Source organism: Simochromis diagramma, unplaced genomic scaffold (assembly GCF_900408965.1).
Source record: "Simochromis diagramma unplaced genomic scaffold, fSimDia1.1 OVJJ01000293.1, whole genome shotgun sequence".
Taxonomy (NCBI): Eukaryota; Metazoa; Chordata; class Actinopteri; order Cichliformes; family Cichlidae; genus Simochromis; species Simochromis diagramma.
The window spans coordinates 13,464,063-13,482,974 of NW_024386801.1; the positions used below are offsets into that span (position 1 = coordinate 13,464,063).

The following is an 18,912-nucleotide window of genomic DNA, read 5'->3' on the forward strand; positions in this document are numbered from 1 at the left end:
GCAGCAATAATAAACTACTATCCATTACTTTTGAAAAAAAAAATTGACATCCCATACAAAAAAGAAATTTGCTCCACAGAAGCTACATGTTTTAAATGCATATATACAGCACCGGTTATGTCTTTAATTTCCCATTCAGAAATGGGCACGTGATCCTCTGAGTATATTTTAATGACCATAAATTTGTTTGATATTGCTACTTTCTTGAATAATGAAACATTGCCATCAGGTGATGAATGAGAATACAATTAGCTATAACAATGTACCGACAACTGACACACTTAAGGAGGGCAAAATAATGATTAAAATCATTTGAATGTCCTCTTAAATTAGAAAACAATGTTTTGCTGTCACATTGACTTTGCGATTCTAAATTTTTACCATAAAAGGAAATAAAGAAAGGAGGAAATACAAGTCATTTATCTGATGTAGAAAGGAAGTCTTTAGCGGAACCCTGACCGCTGCAGTAGCAGCCGGGGAATTATTTCTTGGTTGCACTGATGGTGTTCCGGGTAAATGTAGACTGAAAACAAAGGTTTGTAAAAGCAGCAAACAGCTCGGAGCACAGAGACTTGCTCGCGGATTGTCTTTACTTTGTGATGGACAATGATGTCTTTTATCGGGAGCTGCCAAAAGTGGTAAGTCAACCGCCTAACGTGAATAACAGAGGCTTATAAAGTGAGTAATTTGAAGGTGTTTATAGAGAGTAAGGGCGGTTAATGTATAGAGGAGCTTAACGTATAAGCTAACTAAATGCTAACGTCAGCGTTTTGATTGTTACCAGGAGCTTCACGCTCACCTCAATGGTTCTGTCAGCGCGCAAACCATCGAGAAGCTCATCAGCCGAAAGCCACATCTCAACATTGAACACAGCATGACGGCCATCGGCAAAGGACAGCGGAGGACTCTGGATGAGTGCGTCTCTAATTCATTGACAATTTCATATGAAACCCAGCAGGGTTTAAACCCTACTTTATATTTGATTAAAAAAAAAAAAAAAGAAAAGAAACGACAAGAAAAAGCATGTGTTGAGCTAAATTTAAGTGGACAGAATGAGCTGTCTGGGAGACGTTGATAAACGGGTTAAGATTAAAACACTATGTCTTTGGGTCTTTGCAGGTGCTTTGAAGTCTTCAGGGTCATCCACAAGTTGGTGGACACTGAGGAGGATATCCTGATGGTAAGGCCTGACTCAAAACAGTGTCGAGCTTCTTTTAGTCAAAGTGTTTCTAAGGAATTTTATAAGTAATTGATGTTTTTGTTTTCCTGCCAGGTGGCTACAGATGTTATCAAAGAGTTTGCAGCTGATGGTGTCAAATATTTAGAGTTAAGAAGCACACCACGTGAAGAGAGAGATACAGGTGAATGACAGGCGAAGGTGAATGACACAGTACAGGGAGCACTGAGTTCTCCTGTCCTTTTCAGCCTTGTATACCTATGATTGTAGAGGCAAGAAGACTAATGATTTGGTTATTAAATTCAATAATTAATTCATTTTAATTATTCAAAGTGTAGTATAACAGTCATTGTCTTATTTTCAGTACTGATAAAACTAAAGAAATTATATTCAATCCTAGGGGTATATGTGCATAGGAACCAGTTGTAATTGATGGCTGCACAATACAACAGGCTAATACATATAAGTATTTGGGCATCTGTATGGAGAAATTCTTTAAATGGGAAGAACATTTTGACTTCTTGAAAAATTAGCTAGACTGTTTGGGAGTGACTTCCAGGGTTCGTATGGGTAATGGATATTACCTGTCCACAGATTCATGGTGACGTAACTGCTCTTTTAACTGTTTGGTGTCTTTGCTTTGTTATAGGTTTGTAGAAATGGTTTATATGAGATTTTAGCTGAGATTCAGAGGTTTCTGTGGACACTCCTCATTTCAGCACTTGTATTTCTGACCTTGTGTTATAACCGATTAAACGTGATCTCCTCCCTTTTGCCCCCATTTTTGTGGGAGTGGGTGCTTAACTAGTTAAAAAAAACCCATCTGTCTCCTATTTTTTTGTGTCACATAGTAAAGAAGCATTAATATCTGATGAGAATACTTAGTAATTTGACCTTGCTGTGTATTAATGTGGTGTTTGGTGCAGTTTCTTGTTTTGTGGGGTTGTTGTTTTTTTCCAAGTGGAGATGAATATCTTTAACAAGTTGATTTGTTCACATTTGCAAATCTAAATTTTTAAGAGAAATGTGTTTTTTGAGTTTGTACACTATATGCATATTGCACCATTTCCTTTTTCAGTATTTGTCTGTGGTGCATGTTTCCATGTTCTAACAAAAGGGGAACAAAGGACATTTAAGTCAACCTAAAATGATTTGTTTTAATTTTTACATGGCCTTACTGAGGTGAAACATGCATTCTTTTTTTTGGTAATGGGCTGGAAAAGCTTGAAAATGGACCTTGAAAGTGCTTAAAAAGTGCTTGATTTTGACCCTGAAAAATGTGTATGAGCCCTGGACTTCTACAATCATGTGCACTTTTTATAATATAGTGCTTGAAAATTCCAGGTGAATAGGAAAAACAGATAATCTATTTACTGTTATTAATTTGCTAATGATATTACTTTTTGTGATGAAGTTGAGCGCATTTTCAACCTTCTCTGAGAAGCGTTTCTCTCTGGGACATTTTCAGATAGCTACATGTAGAGAATCGCTTAAGAATTGCTCCATTTGTGTTTTTTTGTAATACCACTGTGAGTTTGGGAATGTAGAATTTCTAAAAGTTCAACAACAAATTCTGAGAAGTTCACTGAAACTGAAACAAATCAGATGAATAGTTTAGGAAAACAAAAAACAATACAAAAACTGGAACCCCCCCCCCAAAAAAAAAAAAACAAACAAACAAAAAAACAAAAAACAAAGCAGTGCTGTCAGCACAAAGGTACAATAGGCAGAAAACTAATCTAAAGTGCTGAGTTCAGACAGTTCTGATTGGGACCATCCCAGAAACACTAACCTGGGTTTGCTGTTAAGGCATGACTGAGCTGAATCCAGCAATCTCGGAAGAAATATAGTGAGTGTTCTGAATTAAAAAGTGTTACTTAAATATATTTTACTCAACTAATATATAACTGAAAAAATAGTAATAATGAAAAAAAAAATGCAATTAAGTCCATAGGTTTTTGGAAATTAACACAAATTGTGTAAATGTGCTTCTGTACACCACCGCCTTCTCATATTGAGCGATTCAGTGAACTGAATGAGTGTGAGTTCAGCACTTCACCTCCAGATCTTTTGTTTGCTTTTTTGTATTGGGATTTTTTGCAGTGGAAGAGCGAGGGAACAAACTGAACATGAAATTACTTGGGATTTTTTTCACCATGCACTGATTTGGTATGTTTGTGTTCGTAGGACTGACAAAGAAGACTTACATTGAAACGGTCATCAAAGCCATCCAGAAGTGTAAGGAGGAGGGAGCGGACATTGATGTCAGGTAGGTTTACCCAGCTGTGTGCAAGTCCACACATTTGTCTTATGAGTTGTGGCTGTGTCACTGACCACAGCGGTGCATGATTCTCAATATTATTTATCTTGAAGGTTTCTGGTAGCCATTGACCGCAGAAATGGGACTGAAGTTGCTTTGGAGACGGTGAATTTGGCTGAGGAGTTCATGCTGTCATCTGATGGTTTAGTGGTGGGAGTTGACCTCAGTGGAGATCCAACGGTTTGTCAGACAGTTTGGTACTATGGTGGCTTTGTACTAATAGCTACAGATCCAGTTACTCTGTGTTTTACTGGCATTGTTTGGGTCTGTTTGACCCATAATAGGAATGGTCACCATCTAGTTTTGTGATGAAATATGTCTATTCTGGTGGGAGTGGACTTTTCCAGGGTGACAAAGAAAAGTTGTTAAACTGGTCATCTCAAATAACTTCTGCAGAGCACAAGAGTTTAATTTTTGAAAATGATGTAAACTGTATGTCCTTAAATCTCATCCTTAATTCCCCATTTTTATTCTTGGACCCTACTAGAGCAGCTTTGCATGATTCACAGTTTTAAAGTAATCCTTATTTATCTTAAACTGGGCCTTGATGAAGCTCCTCAATTCATCCTTTATCTGAAACAAACCATTTTAAATAATCTTGCTTCAAGGCCAGTATTGCTTTTACCAGACTTTCTTCCAATTGTCAGCTTCTTGCAAACTGAAGGTGTTAATACTGAGCTTTTGGCTCACAGGGATTAATTGCACATATGCTGATCTCATTATTAAAAACTTTTAAAACATGTTAGACACCAGAAACCACGCTGTAGCAGTATTTATATGAAAGAAAATAAGAGGTAGCTTGTTAAATTGACTTTAAATTATGTTGGGAAACTGTATTGTAATGCTATTTATTAGTAGGACCACGTCTCATTATTTCACATGATAATGTAGCTTTCATTTTAAGGTGGGCCATGGCAAAGATCTGCTTCCTGCCCTACAGAAGGCCAAAAACTCTGGACTGAAGTTGTCACTGCACCTCTCAGAAGTATGAATAGCACACTTTAAAAAAAATAGAGAGAGATAATTTGACTGTAGTAATATTTTACATAAGAGTGATTTCATCAAATATTGTTGCAGATTCCATCACAGCTGGATGAATCAGATTTGCTGTTGAGTCTTCCTCCTGACAGAATCGGTCACGGCACCTTCTTACATCCTGAAGTCGGTGGATCTCAAAGCCTCGTTAACAAAGTGGTTCAGAAAAAGATACCAATAGGTGACGCAGCATCCACGCTAAGATGTTTTCATTTTAAAATGTGTGAACTTTTAATCAAATTTATGCCTCACATGCACACTGTTCCTGTGCTGCAGGATCACAGTGACTGAGGCATTTCGCTACCGATGCAGTTTCACTCTGAAAAGCCAAAATTTAAAGTTTGAGGGGTGAAAATAAGCGATGCAGACACATCCACATCTGTCGGTCCTTATCTTATCAGTGATACTGACAAAATAAAAATATAGCAAGTATGTTGTATTGACAACATATAGGGAATACTACGAGGATTCTAAATATCACATTATAGTCTGAATCCAAATATCATGTCACATTTGACCTCTGACCTCATGTTTATGTTTCACCCTTTCAAGTTATTCATGTTCAGTTATTTACAAATCAATACATATCATTCATTATCTGCTCCTGTGTGTGTGTAATCAAAGTGAACATCTGTCATGCTTTGCTTATCTGATCTTTACTGCACTACCAACTTAAAGAAAACAAAGTGAATATTAACAACACAATACTCAGTAGTTAAAAGTAAATTGTCCCGATAGTGAGCTGCGTTATGGTGGAGGTTTGAGCTCGCAGTGCGTCTTTTTTGACGTACGAGCAGAACTTTTCATGTTGATTTTTTTTTTTTCTCTGTAGAGCTGTGCCTGACATCAAATGTGAAAGGCAACACTGTGCCGTGTTACTCCAAACATCATTTCAAGTACTGGTACGAGCTGGGACACCCAACTGTAATTTGCGTAAGTTTACTTCTTTTTAATGTTTTTTTTTTTTTTTTTAACCTCATTAGGCTAAATTCTTGCATAGTCTTTATCTTACACCGAGCCTTCAGCAACAGCTGAATTGGTTTTAGCTCGTCTCCTTTTTAAGCCATCTTTTATTCTGATTGGCTGCTCCTCTCAAAGACAGGGTTTAGACAGCAGGTGGGTGGAGCTTCTGTGGGAGCCATCTAGGGGGAAAAAACTGAACCGTTCTTTTCAGAGCAGTCTGAAGTCTGAGCTTAGAGGCGTTGCCTGCACATATTATTTTTGCCATGTTTAATATAACCAGCCACCTTTATCACAGTGTATACACATAACAGGAAAGAAGGAAACACACAGGTCCTATTTGAATTAGGGCTGTGGAGGCTTTAAAATATTGGCATACAAGTAACATACTGATGCTGAAGTTATTACCATTTCTTTTTTACTGTCTTTAGACACAACCACAAAATGGTGTGGGTTGATGTAGTTTTTCTTTTAGATTAACACAGTAGAAAGAACTTTCTACTTGAACAAAAAAAAGATCAGACCTGTGAGAGGAAAGGGGGGCGAAAAAAATCACAACTGAACGATGAATGGGTGGTGTTCCTTTTTTACATTACAGACCGACGATAAAGGAGTCTTCTGTACGGACTTGTCTCAGGAATATCAGCTGGCAGCTTCCACATTCGGTCTCAGTCACGAAGCCGTGTGGAAGCTCTCTCAGCAGGCCATAGACTGCATCTTCGGACCAGAGACTGTGAAGCAGCAGCTTAAAGAGAAGTGGAATGACTTACATCCTCAGCTTTTCAAGTGATCGGTTCATCGGAGCCAAAAGCCAACTACATACCTCAAGTTTTAATTTTTTTCAAAGCGACAATTTAACAAGGATTTACAGAAGCCCTTACATTAAATCTAAAAATACTGTAAAATGGTTTATGTAAGTGGAAAGTAAATCATAACTTTTTATTTAATCGGGCTGAAGTGTGATGCTTTGTTCTGTTGACAGTATCTGTGCAGTGTTACACAGTCGAGAGGAGCAAAATTGTTCTTACAGCAAGTGACAGCATACAAAGAGCAGAATTTAACACAAAACAATAAAAATAGACTATCCAGTCTTACAGTTACACTCATAGGTTTACAATTCAGTCCAAGATATCCCAAATTCTCTAGATCACACATGTAGTCTTGTCAATACTGTGTCCACGTCACTGTCACGCCTTCTTTCCAAATTTTCCATGCTTGTTCTTCTTGAATTTTCCGTGTTGCGTTTCCTTCTTTTTTAATTTTCCGTGTTGGGGAGCTCCATTGCTCGCTATGGGGGTTCCTCCTTCCCATTTCCTCTTCTTGTCACTGTTGGAAGCAGGTCTTCATTACAAACAAGCTTTTCCAACAACTGAACACTAGATTTCTCACCAAACATTGTAAGTAACACTCTACCTTTTTATGCTGACGATAGCTGTGCTCCCTGCTTTCTTCAGCACCTGGTCCCACTCCTCATCGTCTCCACGAATTTTGTACCTAAAAAAAACAAAAAGACAGCTAGAGTAAATACTGGTCTAAAAAAAATGTAATGGCCAAGGCTGCCCTTCAAACCCGATACTCACTGTTCCAGGTCCATTTCCTTTACTTTTTCCACATCTTGTTTGTGTCTCTCCTCAAACTCCTTTGCTGCTTCATTCTATGAACAGAGAGGGGAAAATTCCTTCTTTACTTGTATCTATAAAATGTAGGGGTGTGACACTTCTGAAACCGAGACCAAAGTTGACATATAAACACTGTGGGGGTTTTGTGGTTCCATCTTTGTGTTTTGTAATACAGAGAAACAGCTTTACAGGCACAGCAACCCCATCCACCTGCTCTTCAAACTTTCAGCCAATCAGAAGTGAGCTGCCATACGGAGGAGGAAGGGCGCTAAAGCTGCAGAGCATGCAAAGCTGCTTCTAGAAGAGTCCATGAATAAAAACGTGAAGCCATAAATGAGCATAAAAGGCCAACGAGAACTGAAAGCTAATTAAGAAATGCATCAGAATAACGAGTTCACTCTCAGTTCATGATCAGGTCGTGTTTATGGCTGTGGTTTAGGGGAAAAAACAAAACAAAAAAAAATCAGAATTTAACTTTTTTCTTTTTCGTTTCTCTTCGAGTAAATGAAAAAATAAAAGATTGTGGCAAAAACTGTTGCCCGAAATTTGAATCATGACATGAACCGTGGATGTGGCGAGTCATTAAACCCTTAAACAAAAGCATAAAATGAAGGAGGAACTTTCTGCTGCTCCCTTATGATGGATTAGCACCAATTTATGACCCCTGAAGCTGGATTAGTCTCTCCTGCTGAGATTTTTGCTCTACAAGGGCCTGATATCCACTTACGAGGACATTATACTGCTACTGTTCTATCAGAATTTTAAACAAATATCCTCATATGTGGCTCTTATTTTTCATAAAAACAAAAATAAGGTAAAAAAAAAAAAAAATCTGGTAATTCTTTTTTTTTTACATTCATCGGGCCCCAATATGCCCAAATATCAAAGAGAAATTAAAAATGCATGCTGTGGAAGAGTTCGGGTCTTAGGAGGTTAATGGTAATAACCTGTAAATTATTCCAGCATTAGCTAATCATCAGAAATAATTTAGCACACCTACCAGATCTTCACTGAGGCTTCTGACAGTTGGCTCCATTGCAACGTCTTTAGTGGCTGTCATCTGTGCTTCAACTGCTTTTTCTTGGATGCCGGTGAAGCTCTAATGCAGTAATAATGAAAAGATATGATGTTACAGCCTTACTGCAGCTGCTTTAATTAACAGTGAGTTGTACATCATCCACAAGTGAGGTTTTTCTGTATGACTTAATTATTGGCAACTCACTTGCACAAATTTACGGATGACGCGGTTGAAGAGGCCCATGAGCTGGGAGCTTGGAAGCTCAATTTCCTTTTCCAGCTGATCCACAGACTTATGCTGCAGTCCGATTCCCAGCAGCAAAGCCTAGAGCACAGCGGACATCAGCCAGTTAACGTCTTAAACAGAGGAATCAGCTGCATTGGAAGGATACCTGTCATATAAAATGTTGATGGAAACGTACACACTGCGCTGCTGAGAGAGACATATCGCCGAGCTGCTTGAGGAAGAAGACGCGTGCCACCGTTGGCACCAGGTCCATAATGAGGTGGTAATCCACCATGCTCCTCGAATACAGCTCCAGACGTTTGAGGTCATAAGGGCTGAAGTGAGCCGCCAGCTCTGAGCTGCTGAGAACTGTTATGATGAGAGACAAGTCAGACTGGGGTGAGGTCTACGCTGGAGAAATCAGATCAGGGTGTTTTAAACAGAGGACTCTTACTGCAGGTATTCTCCTTGGACTTCTTATTCTGCAAAACGCTCAGTGCTAGACTCGGATGAAAGTTGCTGAACTGGTAGGAGAGCAGAGACAGGAAGCGCCGACGAAAATCTGAGGAAGGGGAAGAAGAATTGTTCTAAAGGAGCCTGACAAGCTTGAGCACACCGGTTCTCCTCAGGCAGTGTAAGCATGTTCACCTTTCGAGAAGGCAGAAAGCCACTGGCTCTGCTCCGGGGTTTCATCTGTATTTAGCTCCTTCAGCATCACGCAGGAGTGCTCCCCTGTAAGGTCATTCTACATACAACCGCACATGAAAAAATAATTACAGCAGTGCAAAAAAACAAAAACAACAACAAAAAGAAACATGAAAAAGTGACTGAATGGTACTTACTGGGGTTTGTCTCAAGTAAACTGGAATATATCCTGCCTTCTTCCAGAACCTGTTGTGGTTGAAAACAGATTCATTTTTATACACTTCCAAAAGATTCATCCCCTTCACTTCATGTTAAGCCAACTCACTTAAGCAGTTGTGCAGTAAGGCCATAGGAAACTCCTAAGTAGTCCAGTTTCTCTGCCCTCCTCTCGCTCAGCTTCAGCAGAAGAGGAGGGAGCTCCTTGCGTGGAGTGATCACCTCTTCCAGCAGACTCACAGCCTGCACAACAAACCGTAGCAAGGTTCACTCCGGTTACGCTTCAAGTGCGCAAATAATGTCTAGCAGATGTTGCTGAAAACACCGGTGTCTTACCTCACTGCTGACGGAGGTGATTTCATTGTGGTTTGATTGTGTGCTCTCATCCATCGTGGGAAACTTGCCCTCGTAGTACATCTGCAGCAGCTGGAGAGCTCTGGAGCCGTAGCCCATCTGGTGCACAGGTCGATTATTCAAATTAACTGTGTTACTACGCCAACAAAAGCTCCGGGAACTTTCATTTCCCAAATTTCACTAACTTCCTGAGGGCAAGCATTCCTCTGTCATGTGGAGATTTCTTTTGTTTACACAGTAAGGCCATAGCCTTAAAAAAAAAGAAAGAAAGAAAGAAAACAAACGGCTTTTCCCTCTGAATCACGTCATTCATGCGCTGACAGGTTAAAAAAAAACAATGCTGCAACCAAGCACTGAAGTCTGTACTCACCTAAGGGGTGTAATATTATCTCCCCTAAACTTAATTTAGATGCATGGTCTAGTGGACAGCTGTTTCTTTATTTTTGTTTGTTTTTAACTACTAAAACCTTTTCAGGGAGCTAAAAGATTCTTTCAGGACATTGTTTGTCTGAGTTTCCTGTGCAGAGAAGACCCTCTGAGATTAAGCTAATAGGTCAGCTGCATCTACACATGAGACAAAAACAAAAAAAACCCCCAAAACATAGGGACCAGGTTACATCTTTCTCAGTCTCTTCTATCATAGTCCCCAGGCACTCCTGCATCACCTCATCTGTCAACCTGTCCGAGCAGTTCCAGGTCTGTTTTGCCTAAATTAATGTCGCTGCCATTCGTTATTTTATAGTGTGGCACTCCTCTCGCAGAAATCTCTCTGGACACGTAAGTGATGTAACAGGCACCACCCCACAGATCAATTTCTAACATGTATTCTTCATCTCGTCATCTCTTTTTATTTATTCTGCTGTTCTTCACATAACTGCTGATGGGTTTCAGGGTTTTTAAAAATTGTATTTTTGGCTGTTATTATCTTCTCTGTGTTTAACCTAGGAGTAAGTCAGGGCCGCTCAGAAGTACCCCAGAATAGGCGCTTCTTTCTTTCCAAAAACAGAGTTTGCTTCATGCTTTAGTGGACTGCACATGAAGCTTTGGGCCACCCAAAACAAAACAAAACAAAAAAAAAATGCATAATAGTTCCTGCAGACAAAAGTGCCCTTTAGGAAATTCCTCACCACTCTTACTCCCTGAGGAAAGCAACTGCAGCGGAAATATTTCAGTACAGTGTATATCAAGAAAAACATGACAGATTCTTACTCCTTGGTAGTCTGGATTAACAGCAATGCGCACCACTCTACCTCCTGAGAGGGTGCCAAACTCCGGGTCTTGAAACTGTGACAAGAGTATAGGATTCAGTATTAGTTTAAAAATGTCTTCACTGGACTGTAAAAGAATGAGCTGTAGTGGTTTTGTTGAAGGTTTTGTACCTGCTCTGAGACAGTCCAGGGAATGAGGTCGCCTGAGGCCTTCTTCCCTCTGGACAGGCCGTTGAGGATGGACTGTCTTGATATTTCCCCCTCCAGACATACCTGGGGGACACGAGGGTGCAAATGCATCTTTGAGTGGAATCAAAAAGGTCGCCTATCAGTGATGTTCATAGAGCTCATGCATGCTAGTGACAATAAATCACTATTTAAAAAAAAAAAAAAAACCCTAAGCCAGGGATGTCAAAATCATTTTACATCACGGGCCACACAGAGCTCACTGCTGACCTTATTTGGGCCAGAAATGTAAATAACTGTAAGAAGCAAACGTGTAAAATAAATATTAAATTCTCTCTCTCTCTCTCTCTCTCTCAGTAGGAAAAGCTGTAAAAATGTATGAAAATACAATTAAAAGTCCAGATTTCTGTTCTTCACATTTTCCAAAGCCATCCAGTAAGGCCGGACTGGAATCTTTGCCAGGCCGATTCCGGACCCCCAGCCCTCATTGTCTGACACCCCTGCCCTATGGCTGTAGTAGTCCTCCGAGGCCATGTGCAGCGGCAATAATGGAGGCAGTCTCAGTCCCAACTCAAAATAGCTTAACCTAAACCACAATCTATTTCCTAACCTACACAAGAAGTTTTGGTTCATAAAAACCAAACCACAAGAGAAAGTGACAACAAAAAAGTGAGTTACATAGAAAACTAAACAGAGTGAAGCAGGAGCCAAAATATGGACTAAAGGTTCACAGTCTTACTTTATACCAGTGCCACCTGACCTGCCCAGGCTCTAGGGCTGTGCGATATGACCAAAATCTCATATCCCGATATAAGAATTCTATCATCCGGTAACGATATAAATCACAAAAATGTAACATTTTCTGTAAATTCTATGAATCTCGGGCAGCTCGACTTGCGTGAAGTGTTTCCAGCTGCGCGTCATGTAGCCGTTTTAACAGATGCATGAAACATACATTTGTAGACATAAGTTGTAACGGCCGCCGTTTTCTTTTCTTTGTGAGTATTTATTACACAGGGTGCTGCAGGGAAAAGCCCGTTCTAACGTTTGACTCTAAGGTTTATTTTTTAGCACCTGACGGCTCTTTTTTACTTCTCATCCGTAAATAATCTGCTCTTTCACGTGATTCAGTTTATTTTGAAAAGTCTCAACAGGATCTTGAGCTTTATTGTGAAAGGTTTATGTGGAACATAAAAAAGCCGTAGTGTGGTTATATAAAATATAAGAGAAAGAAAGAACTTTAAGAAATTAATATAACCACTACAGTGACCATCAAAACGATGAAAAAAAAATTGCCTTGTTTTGCGACACCACGAAACAAACGATAGCGTAAAATGAAACGATAGACGTTTTTATATCGTCATCCGATATATATCGATATATCGAACAGCCCTATGCCCAGCTATACACTTTTTTAAAATAGAGTCTACACAAATCAATTACAACACCTACATAATGTTTATAGAGATGTTACACACTCTTTACCATTTACAAAGATTTGAGATGCCCATATAAGCAGTTATGAATCTTTTTGCAAATATCGTAATTTTTGTTGGTTTGTAATAAATAACTAATAAGTAGAATTTCATTAACTACTCATTTCCCACCCTATGATTTAAAACAGTGGGTCTGTGAGTGTATTACAGTACCTGCACCACAGCGAGGACCTCAGGTAGTGAGTTTTGTGTGGGAGGAACAGGTGGCAGGAGGCAGAAGAGGTGATGAGCCGGAGCGTCAGACAACATCTGCAGGTCATTTGGGGAATTCTGGAGACAAAAATATGAGTCACAAAAATGACAACACTGTGCAGGGCACTGCGCTGCCGTTAGATTTAAGGGGGAAAAAATGAAAGAAATAAATTAAAGTCAAAGGACTGCAATCGACAATCACCTTGTAGTGCGATGCCACATAGAGAGCCATCAACCTCTGCAGGAAAGCTTCAGACGCTTTGTGGTAACAGAACAGTGTGTCTCGGTTCACATAGTATCTGCACAGCATTAGATAAGGACAAATGCAAACTTGCATAGTGAATGTAGGTGATGTGATGTGCACCATAGATTAGAAATCTGGCAATTTTTTTTTTTAGTTTCTATTGCACAGAGTTCAATACTGAGATCAAATTCAGTATTTTAAATAATAACTGTCCACGGCATTTTCTGCAGCCTGAATTTAAATGTTTGATCTATGCACAAAATACCACACTGTGCCTACTTAATCCTCACCCAGCAAGAAAAAAGAAATAATTACACATGTAAATTTGCCTCAGGCGGGATTATTAGGGAAACAAAGGATACAGTTCACATGTTTGTGGAAGCGGGCAGCCGGAAATGAGCCTGGGAATGTTGAGGCAGTCTAGACAGAGCAGCTCATTCAGCCACTTCTCTACAGGGTCTCCCGGAGAGTACCGAATGGACTCGTGCAGAGAAACCTCGTGGAGAGAACGAGCTGCGAACGGAAACGGGTACACAGCAGTGAGTCACACGATACAGATGCACTGAACATAAACACGGTGAGCGACGGAGATCCTCACCTGCTGATAGTCTGGCTGTGTTGGTGGTTCTGTTCTCTGCAGACATGCTCTGCTGACTGTCTGCGCTCTGCTGCCTCAGCTGCTGAATCAGCTTGAGGGAAAGAGAGCGCCCGGTGCCTTCATAGCTGCAGAAATACAAATAATTAGCACGGAAACAGAAATTTGAGAATTCACTGGTTGCAGCTTCTTGCGCCCGAGTAGCTCAGGTGTGTGCACTTCTCAACTGGTCTTCAACTAATTCAGCAAAATTTTTGTTTTGATTTAAAAAAAAAAAAAAAAAAAACTGAAAATAGTGCCTTGTCTGCTTATTTTAGCCCTTCATTCAATATTCCTACAGCTTAAAGCTGAAATGTACGATTGCATAAACTTATTTACAGCAATAACAACAAGTACTGAAGATAAAGACAGAAGGACATTAAGTCCCAGGATCTCATGCCTGTGCTGCTGGAACTGTGAACATTATGATGGATTTCGCTCCCTTAATTCCAAATATGATCAGTTTTAAACACCGACTGCACAAAAACACACTGTGTGCTGTATAAGTTGCTTGGTTTTGGATTCAGTCATGTTGAAAAGGCTTAGCTCAACAGCCAATTTGCATTTTCTTGTGCCAGTGCAACTGCTCTGAGCATCCCAGCCACAAAACTTGATCTGTGTGATGATTTGAAAGGCAGTGCCTTAAGACTTAAGGTGCCGTGTGCAACATCACATCACTAGATGTCAGTAGACTGCACATAGCTATGGTGGCACACTTAAACCTAATGTTAGCTGGCCTGATGTTAGCTTATAACCAGCTGTTATTGTTGTTTAGTTAGGTCATTGTCAGCTGTCAGGAGACGGGAAAGTCGCTTGTCTAATGTGCTGACAGTGGGTAAGTGTGACTAAATTGGAACTAAATAAGCATGTTTATGCACATTTTTGTGTGTTAGAGCCCTGACTTCTGTTCAGGAGTTCCATATTTAAGTGCCTCATTTCTCTCATTGATCATTTTACTCAAAAAAGTCTTCACAGTAATATATTCAATATATTCAAAACTAACCAGCATCTTGTGGTGTATAAATATGACTCAGGTTTTAAACTGACCCGTTGATGGTGGAGGCCATGAAAACCAGATAAGGCCCGAGCAGCTTCTTAACAAGAGGAAGAGGGATTGCTGCGGCCTCGTCGATGACAAGCAGTTCAGCCTGGCCCAGCTTCACTGCATCACCTGGGTGGATATACTGTTGGGCCACAGTAATGGTGCGATCAGATCAGGTGTAAATTTCACTTTTTATTGTAAAAGAAGACACCTTTTTTTATTATTAGTCTTGTTTACCTGAATTGTCTGCCGATGCTCTTTGAATATGTTCACCCGCACCACTGCTTTATTGAACTCTGGATTCAAAGACTGAATGATTTCATAGTCGAGATGCTCCTGCGAATTAAAATGGGAGTAAGAAGCAGTACGTGCTCACCATGTGCGCATGACATCAGTGCAGAGAAGAGTCAGAACCTACCTGATACTGCAGGGCATCAAAGCCTTTGAAGATGAATTCAAACATAGTGTGAAGGTTGTCCGGGCTCGGCGAAGTTACAAAGATATTAGAGTAGCTTTAAAAAAAAAAAAAAAGTTACAATAACAGGTGACGAGCGAGAAGAATAAAAACAGACAAAACTGATATTTTAAAATGGCATTGATAAAAGTCATATATACCCAAAAGCCACAGCTCCAGCAACAGCCAGCCCCAAAGCTGCAGACTTGCCTCGACCACGGGCAGCAGTCAGAGCCACAGTGCTCCTCAGCGTCTTCTCTGATATTGCTTCAATAAACTTCAACACCGCCTTTGCCTATAGAAAATATTCAAAGTAACAACTGGGACACCTGCACATCTGCTACTTACTGTTTAACTAAAACATTGCAGTCAACTTGAATTCAGTTATAGGAGGTGAATGTGTCTGTAGCATTTAAAAGGCCCTGACCTGGTCCATAGTCCTGCATGCATCCACCAATACACCGACTGGCTGAGTGTCCTGAAGGGACTCCTTCAGATCTTTCAGCTCCTGTTCTCGAGGAGGCAACCTGTCCTCCTGAAGGGGAACGAGAGAGCCAGTCAGAAGGGAGCATACTGTATGGAGTCTTTTTTTTCTCCCTAAATGTGCGCTTATTGGTTTTTCAGAGACTTTCAGCACAGTATCCTAAGCAACAGCAGGAAAAACATTATCATTGCTTCTTCTCAGAGCAGCCAGAAATGCCTGTCCTTAAAACCCTCCAACTCTTTCTCAAAGAGGCCCGACTGGTCTTTATAATGTATGAAACATTTTTAAACTTATTTAAAAAGGGACAAAACGCAGTGCAACCTACATATTGTACAGACAATAAATCCTGGGTGCCTGTTTTATGCAAGTTAATAGTCTGAAATCATAAACACACAAAAGCAGAACAACGTCTAAACCATTAATCCTCCCATGTGCAGGATAACCACTATGAAGCTTGCTGTCAGCAAACTACCTGCTGAATAACTAACCGATTAAAAAAAACCTTTTATACTATATAATTAAAAAAGGTACCTGAGTCTTTGGCGGAACTGGTTTAATGTTCGCCATGTGGGTGGAAATTGGCAGGATGTTAAGTTGGTCATCAATGACGACACAGTTTTTGCAGGACGCCAAAGATAGAATGAACCTTAAAAAAAACAAAAATAAAACCACATTTTTAATATGACGGTTCAATTTTCATTCCTCTGAGCAAATACACTTCAAACTCAATGAACTCTTGGCAAAGCGCCTACCTCTCATTAAACCTTCCAACCACATCCTGATGAGCCTCGGTCCTGTATCGAGAGTGCACGTCCTGGAGAAAGAAGAAGGGGTAGAGGGGGGGAAAAAGTCGGTCACAGTGGGTTCCACGTCATCAGAAGAGCAAACCGAATCTAATAATAAATTAAATCCTTACCATAGTCATTGTATACAGCTGTTTCAGAGACTTCATGGTCCTGAGCAGTAGGACCACTATACCGCCACCTTCTACAGTCTCGATAGTTCTTGCTAAGAGGTTAGGAGTGAGAGCTTCAAAGTCCTGTGTGACAAGAGAAACAATAGAAATCAAACACCTGATGCACCTCCCCACCCCACCCGTCCTCAAATGTGATCTGATCAAATGCACTTATGTTCTTGTTTGTAAGGAACAGGAACATAAGTTCATCAACAGGAAAAAAACAAAACAAAAACAAGGTCAAATTTAAAGAGCATTTAGAAAAATGAAGAGGGATGTTTAGAAGATGCTCAAAATGATGCTTAATGTCATGCTGGGCCTCTGTTAACCTCTCAGTTCATCCAGTGTGACAAAGAAGGCACCTAGAAGCCCTTCTGTTTAAACCAACCTTTTTCTGATTGGCTGTACTTTCCAAACAGAAGGTTCGAACAGCAGGTGGGTGGAGCTTCATTGTCAGAAACGACCATATTAAGCATATCTAGTCTCACTACTGATCCATGAGCACACGAAACTGTGTTTAGAGCAATGTGCAGCTTTTGGCTCAGCTAACTTCATTATTTGAAGCTTTGGCCAAGCTTAGTATGACAAGTAATAGGTAAGGGCAAATAAAGATTGACTTAAAGTTCATTTCAAACCCTGTAACTATTCATTTGCAGGCAGATGTCACACTATTGTACCAGAAGCCTAGTGGTTTAATTTAATCTAAAATCTTTTTTAAACCAGAGCAGAGACTCACCTGTAAGACGCACATGCCGTACGTGTTTCCCAGGATCTTGTGCGTCTCGTTGTAGTAACAGTAGCGGATGTTGGTTGCGGCAACAAAGAGTTCAAATGGGTCGTCCTGATTCAGGTTCAACGTGCCAGTTTTAATCTTCTTCTGCAGCTGTTTCATGCGCTTCTTTCTATTGCTGTTTCGCAAATGAGATGATGATGAGAAACACTTTTTTTTTTTTTATCCCAGATTTGGGAAACTCTTTAAATATTTGACAGATTACACCCTCTCTCCTGTGAGCTCACACACACCTGCTGAATCCCAGGTCTTTTTTATAGCACCAGAGCACCGAGGGTCGAGCTCTCACAGCAGCTTTAGACAGCATGTGATGTAGGATGACAACCTGGACAACAGAGAGGGGCAACTGTGTTTTAATGCTCAGTTACACACATGTAAATTCACAACCCTGCAGGTAAAATAAGCCCACTGCTCCTAATGCAAGTTAATGTGTCTTGAATGCGCGGGGAGTGATGGGATTACCTGATCTCTGCCACGATCCCCCACCACAACAAACAAGGTCCTGTGCTGCAAAGCGACCCCATTCTCTATCTGGACCCGGATCCGGTTGTCTACCTTCTTACGGACGGTTGCCATCGTCTATTTGCTCCTGAGAGAGAGAATAACTGTCCGATAGCAAAATCACACAGAAGCAGATACTAGTTAAACAGTGTGACAAAAGCGGTGGAGCCAGAGCCGCAAAGAGCTGACAACAGAAACAGGAGGAAGAACTCAGTGGAGCTAACTTACAGCTAAAACAAAAATATTTAAGGATCAAACTAGCAAAACACACGAAACACTGTAGGATGGACCCGTTTCCGGTTACCTGATATTACAGATGAACTGTCAGGCCTTTAGCTTTTGTAAAAAACACAGCAAGTTGCACGCTAAGCTTACACGCCAGCCATCACGCTGTTGATAAATTCACGTGGAGACTGCGCTTCATGGAGGACCCCTGCGTGACGTCAGAATTGTGCGACTTTGTTTGAAAAGTTTCCTGTGTTGAGCGTACAACATTTACAACTGGAGCAAGTTCAACGAAGTGTGTGTGTGTGGGGTAAATCAGTATTCATTGCCCCCACACATTTTAGTCTATTCTGAAAACAATGGTAAAGACAAGGATATTGGATATTTTCTATTTATTTGTTAATTTTTCTTTAATTTTAGCTCTTTTTTTTTACCTAGAATAATTTCCGTTACCTTTAAATCCCTGTCATTTATTTATTTATTTTTTTAGCGAAATGCTTTGTGTTATACTTAAAAGACAAATACATGTAAATTAAATAAAAACGAAACGATGGCCTCTTATATTTTCTATTGAATAGCCTCGGCTTCTAGTAATAATTTTGGTTAAATCTCTACATGTACTTGCAAGTGAGGCTTTGTTTTTGTTTTTGACATATTTATTGAATACGCAAACAAAAGCATATCATACGGGGAGAGAATCAGTTGAATTAAAAATAAATTAAAAAATTAAAATGAAAGACGTATCTACAACTACTGTTATAACACGTTAAAGTAAAGTGTTTAGTTTGGGGAGTTTTTCCTTTCAATAGTTTGAGAAAATATTTGACTGACGGCTATCACACAGCGCCTTTTTTCCAAGTCTATTACAAAGTCACTAATTGAATTGTGGACAAAACGGGTTTTAAAATAGCTTGGAGAGACATTACAGCAGC

The 18,912-nt window shown here is 40.0% G+C and overlaps 2 protein-coding genes across 4 annotated transcripts; one reads left to right on the plus strand and one right to left on the minus strand.

Moving 5' to 3' along the window:
• Positions 1-14: 14 nt before the first annotated feature.
• adal (adenosine deaminase-like) lies at positions 15-6,560 on the plus strand. Its single transcript, XM_040025999.1, has 10 exons — positions 15-638; positions 785-915; positions 1,120-1,180; positions 1,274-1,361; positions 3,365-3,446; positions 3,551-3,677; positions 4,402-4,482; positions 4,575-4,713; positions 5,365-5,465; positions 6,091-6,560. Exons 1-10 carry the CDS (start codon positions 600-602, stop codon positions 6,280-6,282), a joined length of 1,041 nt encoding a protein of 346 aa, XP_039881933.1. The 5' UTR covers positions 15-599; the 3' UTR covers positions 6,283-6,560.
• Positions 6,309-18,197, minus strand: nat10 (N-acetyltransferase 10). 3 transcript variants are annotated; one of them, XM_040025994.1, is made up of 29 exons: positions 18,060-18,197; positions 17,717-17,843; positions 17,488-17,579; positions 17,201-17,372; positions 16,426-16,548; positions 16,262-16,323; positions 16,041-16,155; positions 15,453-15,560; positions 15,187-15,320; positions 14,990-15,083; positions 14,809-14,907; positions 14,577-14,713; positions 13,494-13,618; positions 13,258-13,408; positions 12,854-12,950; positions 12,613-12,729; positions 10,949-11,050; positions 10,779-10,853; positions 9,552-9,668; positions 9,325-9,458; positions 9,197-9,245; positions 9,003-9,099; positions 8,809-8,916; positions 8,551-8,723; positions 8,334-8,453; positions 8,112-8,210; positions 7,073-7,146; positions 6,906-6,986; positions 6,309-6,818 (listed from the first exon to the last, which is right to left on the minus strand). In XM_040025994.1, the coding sequence occupies exons 2-29, from the start codon at positions 17,828-17,830 to the stop codon at positions 6,680-6,682; spliced, it is 3,108 nt and encodes a 1,035-aa protein (XP_039881928.1). In that variant the 5' UTR covers positions 17,831-17,843; positions 18,060-18,197; the 3' UTR covers positions 6,309-6,679. The 3 variants fall into 3 exon arrangements, with proteins under 3 accessions (XP_039881928.1, XP_039881927.1, XP_039881929.1); XM_040025993.1 differs by having other exon boundaries at positions 17,717-17,859; positions 18,060-18,194; XM_040025995.1 differs by lacking the exon at positions 18,060-18,197 and having other exon boundaries at positions 17,717-18,052.
• Positions 18,198-18,912: the final 715 nt, after the last annotated feature.